The sequence below is a fragment of the Eurytemora carolleeae genome, unplaced genomic scaffold (assembly GCF_000591075.1).
Source record: "Eurytemora carolleeae unplaced genomic scaffold, Eaff_2.0 scaffold223, whole genome shotgun sequence".
In the NCBI taxonomy this organism is placed as follows: domain Eukaryota; kingdom Metazoa; phylum Arthropoda; class Copepoda; order Calanoida; family Temoridae; genus Eurytemora; species Eurytemora carolleeae.
In genome coordinates, this window is record NW_019396601.1 from 293609 (window position 1) to 301019 (window position 7411).

At 33.8% G+C, this 7411-nt stretch overlaps 1 protein-coding gene across 1 annotated transcript; it reads right to left on the reverse strand.

The window, feature by feature from the left end:
- Positions 1-1299: 1299 nt before the first annotated feature.
- On the reverse strand, positions 1300-7200 carry LOC111706141 (40S ribosomal protein S3a). The gene is made up of 8 exons (XM_023478926.1): positions 7089-7200; positions 6906-7021; positions 5920-6000; positions 4647-4754; positions 3822-3917; positions 3412-3537; positions 2538-2645; positions 1300-1441 (listed from the first exon to the last, which is right to left on the reverse strand). Exons 1-8 carry the CDS (start codon positions 7174-7176, stop codon positions 1358-1360), a joined length of 807 nt encoding a protein of 268 aa, XP_023334694.1. The 5' UTR covers positions 7177-7200; the 3' UTR covers positions 1300-1357.
- Positions 7201-7411: the final 211 nt, after the last annotated feature.

A 7411-nucleotide genomic window follows, 5' to 3' on the forward strand; every position in this document is an offset into this window, starting at 1 on the left:
TCAAATGTGCTACGGCTGCCCGTGTGTGATGTGGGAACTCTGACGTTTATACAGAATAAAACTAGAATTATTAAAACATCGAATTATAAGATTTAGTGAAGTTTTAGAAAGCGTTTAGAGCGTACATTCTTCCTTATTATTCACACTTTTTATTTGAAGGAATTGTCAACGAAAATGCAAGTGCTCATCTACTTAAAAAGTTCAGTTTAATTTCTGATTCACAATGGTACTCTGTAAACCTTCAGTTGAAAAAAAATGAGGAAGCTATCATCGTTTTTAGCATTAAAGTGTTTAATTCTGACAATATCTTTACTTTTTCTGTTTCAAAGAAAGTACAATTGAAAATGGTTAATTTTTTAACTTAAAACGCAAGGGTATGTCATACATCTTTGATCAGATAAAGGTACAATTAGTTCAATGCCTTTGTGATTCAAACTTTTCACTCATTTTACATCTAGTTTACATCTATATTTAAGGTCTATATGGTCCCTTTAATTAGCCTTCTAGGATCTTTTAAAGATCCTAGAATATCTTTTTAAGAGGTACTTTTATTTTCATGCTTAATGGGATAATTATAATTTAATAAGAAACTGAAAACATCGAAATTTTTCTACCTCTAAGAGTGGAATTAAGCGAGTTTTCTACCTCAAAATGGAATTACGTGAGTTTTCTACCACAAAGAATAGAGTTACATGTGTTTTCTACCTCAAAGAATGGAATTACGCGCGTTTTCTACCTCAAGATTGGAATTACTTGTGTTTTCTACCTCAAAGATTGGAATTACATGTGTTTACTACCTCAAAGAGTAAAATTACGCGTGTTTTCTACCTCAAGATTGGAATTACATGTGTTTTCTACCTCAAAGAATGGAATCGGATTTGTTTTCTGACTCAAAAAAGGAATTAATTGAGTTTTCTACCTCAAAAATTGAATTATGTGCGTTTTCTACTTCAAAGACTGGAATTAATTGGGGGTTCTATCTCAAAGAATGGAATTGAAGTTGTTTTCTACCTCGATAAATTGAACTAGATTTGTTTTCCCGCATACTTCATGTTGGGGCGTGTCTTATTAATGAGTATCGCTAACAGATCTGAATTGCTTTAGTCGGAAAAACTTTAAAAAATTCATCTATAAGTTGAATCAGGCGAATATTAAAAATTTGCAAGCAGAAAATATAGGTTGATTCAATATTTTGGCGTTCAAAATTTATTTACTTTCAATAGCTTCAAAGTTTTATTGAAGTAAATAAAAGATATTTCTCTCATGAACAGTTTCATTTTAAAACCAAATAAAACAAAATTTTAGAGGGCTTAAGATTTATTTGTATAATGATACAGCCGGTTGTCGAGGATTAAGATTAGACGGCCTCCATAACTGGAGGTTCATATCCCTCGGGTCTGTCAACAGCCTCTCCTGTTGTGGGATCGGTGGTCACGGCTCCCTGAAAAGAAATTAAAAAGTAGTTAAGAGACCAAAATAAAACTTTGTCAATTCATATTTGAGAGGATCCTCATTTGAACTACTGCTGTCAGAACTATTTTTTATTTTAACTATAAATTATTTTAACTACTGATAATGACGTCATTTTTTGTAGTTCAAACACATTATTTAGTCATTTTTACTATTAAATATGAAGTTTCATTTATTTTATTTTATAGGTCAAACTCTCGTCACAAAATAGTTTAAATGATCATAAAATATTTCACCATGGACATAAAAATAATTCAAAGGACCAAAAACAGTTTAAATTAAATAGTTCAAAAGAGCCAAAAAATAGGGGGCCGGCCTCTGCGGCCACATGACAAACTTCATCCATGTGTTAAACAGGAGAGGCTCATTTAAAATATTTGTTGTTCATTTGAACATTTGATTTTTTTCCCTCATTTAAACTTTTTATGTTTCATTAAAACTTTTTATGGTTCATTTGAACTTTTTTGTTGCTAATTTTGAAATTTTTTATTAAAAGGTCAAATAAGTTAAGAATAGTTGTAATGCTCGGAATGTTATCATTTGAACCATTAGTCGCTTTATCTACTACACGTGATACCACGTGCAATAGTTCAAACGGCAGTAGTTCAACCTAAATTGCATCTATATTTGTAGTAAATGCAGAAGTAACGTGAGCGTGATTTCAAGGAACCCTCCTTGCAAAGATGGCAATGCATGATTAACAACGGAGCCCTTGATCTCTTAAAATCGGATCAAAATACGCAATTTTCCCGACAGAAGTGTTCAATTTTGATATTTTCCCAAGTGCGTCATTTGAGTTAAAATCCTTTTTCTCTCGCAGATGAACCGCAATTGATTATTAACGATGAAACAAAATCATTGATATCTAATTCTTCTGACAAAGCTGTGTAGCGTGGTAAATTGTGCATTAGTTGCAGGGACAGTCATTTGAAATTACGCGGTAGCTCTTAATTTTAACACCATCAAAAACCGAGATTATAGGTCCAATTTGAGCGTAAAATGCAGACGAAGCTCACAACAAAATTATAGAAATAAGTTGACAAAAACGGTTAAAAAGGTAATTTCACCTTTCCGCTTCCCTCTCCGTGCATCTCCATAAGCTTGGCGAGGTCGAATCTAGGGCGCTTCATAACCTTCACCTTCCTGATGTACACGTCGTGAAGGGGGTAAATCCTCTGAAATAGAATTAAGATGAAGAAAAGTCAAATCTGATTAAAAAGTACAGAACTAGTCAGAACTATTCACAGGATTAATTCAAAATGAGTAGTTCTGTAAAAACAGGGGTGTATATCTTTAAGAATTAACNATAATTTGATAATTTTAAAAGATTGGTAATTAGGATCCTTCACTCAAATATTCATTTATCATCATCTAAAGATCATAATTTCCCCCAAACTCGGATTATGAAACCAACATAGAAAAAGAAGATTGAGAAAATATACACCCTCTAGTGCTGTACTTCAGTCTAAAAACTTAAGACAAAAGTAATCCAAATAAGCATTATTCTTTAACCCCCAATTGGAAAATTTGATGAGAGGGATGGCCGTTCAGAGAAGAATCGATAAATGGAACAAGATGAGCAAAACTTTAAATTATAAACGACAGTTTCTGAACAGAACTCAAATGATAAATGAACCGAGGTCAGAGCTTGTGGAATTAATCAATTAACCGTGATTTATTTTTGGGGTTAGGAGGGTTATGAAGATAGTTATATTTGGATATCTCTCTAGATCGATGAGAAACACAAAGTATGAAACGAGTCATTTCGTATTGAAGGTTACCACAGCGGATAACGAGATTAAGCGTTAAAAGTATGGATTCTCTAAAAAGGGGGGGGGGGCTTTCAGACGGGTTCCCGGATATTCCTGACAAATTGGCGCAGTCACACACAAGTTTTGACCTCGGATCAAATTATATCATCCTCTGGTATTCCGTCATTACCTGGCAGGCCTTCATGATGTCGCTAGCGATGGAGTCAGGGATAAGCTTGTTCACAACTCCCTTCAGATCATCAGAGCTCACCTCCTTGGTGATGATGTCCAGCATCTTCTTACGGATGTTACGAATCTAAACCAGCAAATTGATAAAAGGAAGTAATTGGGGAGGGAACAGGAAACTTCATACAGGGGAATGTTTAGTATGACCAAGAAAAAATTATTGATTCTGCCAAAAAAGAGATGACGCTATATAAAATTTCAGATTTATTCCAAATTCATAAGAGAGAAATTTGGATATTATTAAATTTACTTAAAACTTTCCTCATAAAATCCAGGTGAAACTTCATATGTCAAAATAAAAATAAGAGAGATAATAAATAATATTTGATTAAGTACAAGCTCTAAATATTTCACCTGCTGAGACTGAGCGTAGCAAGTCTTCTTCTGGGAGAGTTCCTGCTTCTTGGTGAATCCAATACAGAATACACGGAGGGTATATCCATCAGTAGTCTGAATATAGTAGGATATAAATACAGAATACACGGAGTGTATATCCATCAGTAGTCTGAATATAGTTTGATATAAATACAGAATACACGGAGCGTATATCCATCAGTAGTCTGAATATAGTTGGATATAAATACAGAATACACGGAGGGTATATCCATCAGTAGTCTGAATATAGTTGGATATAAATACAGAATACACTGAGGGTATATCCATCAGTAGTCTGAATATAGTAGGATATAAAAACAGAAAACACGGAGGGTATATCCATCATTCTAAAAGTTTGATATAAATACAGAAAAACACGGAGGGTATATCCATCAGTAGTCTCAATATAGTTGGATATAAATACAGAATACACTGAGGGTATATCCATCAGTAGTCTGAATATAGTTGGATATAAATACAGAATACACCGAGTGTATATCCATCAGTAGTCTGAATATAGTTGGATATAAATACAGAATACACTGAGGGTATATCCATCAGTAGTCTGAATGGAGTTGGGATATAAATACAGAATACACGGAGGGTATATCCATCATTCTAAAAGTTTGATATAAATACAGAAAAACACGGATCCATCATTCTAAAAGTTTGATATAAATACAGAAAAACACGGAGGGTATATCCATCAGTAGTCTGAAAATAGTTGGATATAAAATATAAATACAGAATACACGGAGGGTATATCCATCAGTAGTCCGGATATACGGAGGGAACCCTTATTACCTTGGCATCAACGTTTCCCTCAATGAGAGTCTGCCACTTCTTTACCATGGACCTCAGTTTGTCGGTGGTCAGGGACATGCCGTGGAAGTTGGTCATGCAGTTCTTTCCCTAGAATAATAACAATGACAAATGCAGTTCGCGTAAAAGGAAAGGGTTATTAGGTGACAGGAAAGAACTAAAATATTGTGTTTAACTACAGTGAATCCCGGATAAATGAATACATAGATAGATATATATTTATCATTAAAGTATATAATTTTACATAGATATATTCTTTAAACTAACAATAAGAGTTTTTTTTTAATAATGTCGTATTACATATTTAAGATCAAATACCGGGGAAATTAGTTAAATATTAATATATCAATTGCATTCATATTTCAGGGCTGTTAGTTTACCTTGAATTAAAACTAAAAAAGTTTCTTTAAATTATCAAAAAACTTAAGACGGTCTATGAATTCATATATCTATATGTTCAAAAAAAAATTGAACACTACAATGAAAATCTTAAATTTAATTACTTAAACTTGACATGAACCATGGAATAAGTTTCAATTGTATATAAAGAAAAACAATTTTGCTATCTTTATTATTTAAGTTTTTTCTTCCGCTGAATACACAAATTTATAAGAAAAGTATCGAATGATTTTTTTTTTTATTTTTTTTCATCAACTTAAGTGTTAATAATGAGATTTTACAACCAAGGATACGACTTTCTTCACGAAATAAGAAGCTTTTTATTTGAAATCCGAAGTTTTTAGTCTTCTGCGTAAAAATCTTATTGAAACAAATAATTTGACACCGAATAGGAAAATCCGTTCAGTCAACTATAAGTACTTCGTGGGTACCTCTTCTCTCAAATGAAATCAATTTTCCCTGCCAGCATTTCGTCAATCACATTATGCTGATTTCAACAATCGATCTGAGCTGAAAAATTTAGAATGGTGGATATCCAGATTAATCCTTGATCCTCCCTTTTTAATAAAATCGAGACTAACCAAATTTAGTATTTGTCTCCTGAAAAGGGTATAAAATTCAACCAATAAGAGTCGCGTGTAAGAAGCCGCTAAATTCAAAATTCAGCGCGCCATTTAAGACTATCATGAAAAAAGTAAAACCGGTTTTTGATTACTCTCCTTTATCCAAGAAAGAACGGTTTAAGAAGAAAATCAAGTGTGTCCATTGGATACTCACAGATTAAGTAAAAAGGATTAAGGTTCTCATTCTAAAGTTTTCAGCTCAGGTTCCTTTAATCCTTATCATATCTAAATACCTGGACATCCTCGCAGATGAGCTTGAACTTCCTGAAGGACCTCTCAGCGTCATTCTCAGACTGGAGATCAGCGAGGGAAACCTAATAATAAAAACAAAAATATTCAAATTCATTTCCTAATACTGTAAAGTCAATTTCAACTATGATTAAATCAATGACAAATGGATCTCACTTAAATCCATCACCTCCCCTAGCAGAGCCCGAATATTTTCAAATTTACGGTCGTATTTAAGATGTCCTAAATACGTCTCCGTACTCTATAGTGTTTTTCCGCTAGATGTCTCCCGTTAGTTATTTTCGGACAGACAGACTTACTCACGTCATGGTTACTCACATAATTTCGCCGTGAGTTAACCTTATTATAGATGTCAGCACCTGCACACACTACAACTTTATAAACACGGGGATAAATAATAATCACAATTTTAATAATACAAAGTCAAATTTTAATCCGATTTTGATCAAACTAAATAAAAAATTTAATAATCTGTAGTTTTATTTTACGAAAAATTTAAAATATTATAATCCATTAATTCTTGAGAACTTAATATTTTTGAAAGTCATGCAATAAAAAGCATCCCTGAAAATGTATTCACGCAGTGAATTGAACAGCTTTCTATTTTTTTTAGTCTATAGGGGTCGCGCGCTGTTGCAGTTTATGGTCGGACACTAAATGTTGTAGAAAATCCCATTTAGACAGTACTTAATTCCTCCATATTGAGGACGTTAGTAAGTGGAGACGTCATATGTTTGCAAAAAGTACGGATGACAAAATTCCGGCTCAGTGCTATGAAGTGGACCACAATAGTAGGCGCGTACCACCGCCGTATGATTACAGTTTTTGGTAAAAGAAGCTTTGCCCCTCCCTCTACAAATTTCAGATACGGGCCTTTAATCTACTAATAAGATAACAGTAGATTGACGAAAAATTCTTAAGATCCCCCTCACTCGAGATGACAACCATGCGATTTAAAATCAATCTTTACCTCATAGACGCGTCCCTTGAGCCCATCACTAGCAATCTTGGTTCCCTGGGTCCTGTTGACAAGGGTCTTGCCGACCTGACGAACCTTGAAGACGGAGGGAGCCTTGATATCATACCTAGAAAAATCTAAGTTTTAGAAGAGGAAGTAAAACGTTACAGGTAATCGGACTCTGAAGGATCGTTCAGTCCTTCCTGGTGAAGGGATCAATAATCTTCTTCTTGGCTCCTTTCTTTCCACCAATTTTCAATCCTTTATTTTTTCCGACAGCCATATTGCCTGAAATTGAATCAATACATAACCAAACCATCCATTAACTTATAACTGAAAACATTCGTTAAAATAAATAACATGTACTAAATGCACTGATTGATTTTAATAGCTACAAACAGCGAAATTGAGAAAATTTACACCATCACGGACAACATGCTTGTGTAGAATTTGAGCAGTGCCGCAACAAATTCCCGGTTTTCCTGAAGCCCGCGCCAGGGTGGATTGAAATCGGGAAA

Excerpts from the sequence above, each read along its gene's own strand:
- LOC111706141 (XM_023478926.1), bottom strand. The coding sequence starts at position 7,176 with ATGGCTGTCGGAAAAAATAAAGGATTGAAAATTGGTGGAAAGAAAGGA. Across the intron at positions 4,755-5,919 it reads TCATCTGCGAGGATGTCCAG|GGAAAGAACTGCATGACCAA; the intron begins GTATTTAGATAT and ends TTATTATTCTAG. Across the intron at positions 1,442-2,537 it reads ACGGAGAGGGAAGCGGAAAG|GGAGCCGTGACCACCGATCC; the intron begins GTGAAATTACCT and ends ATTTCTTTTCAG.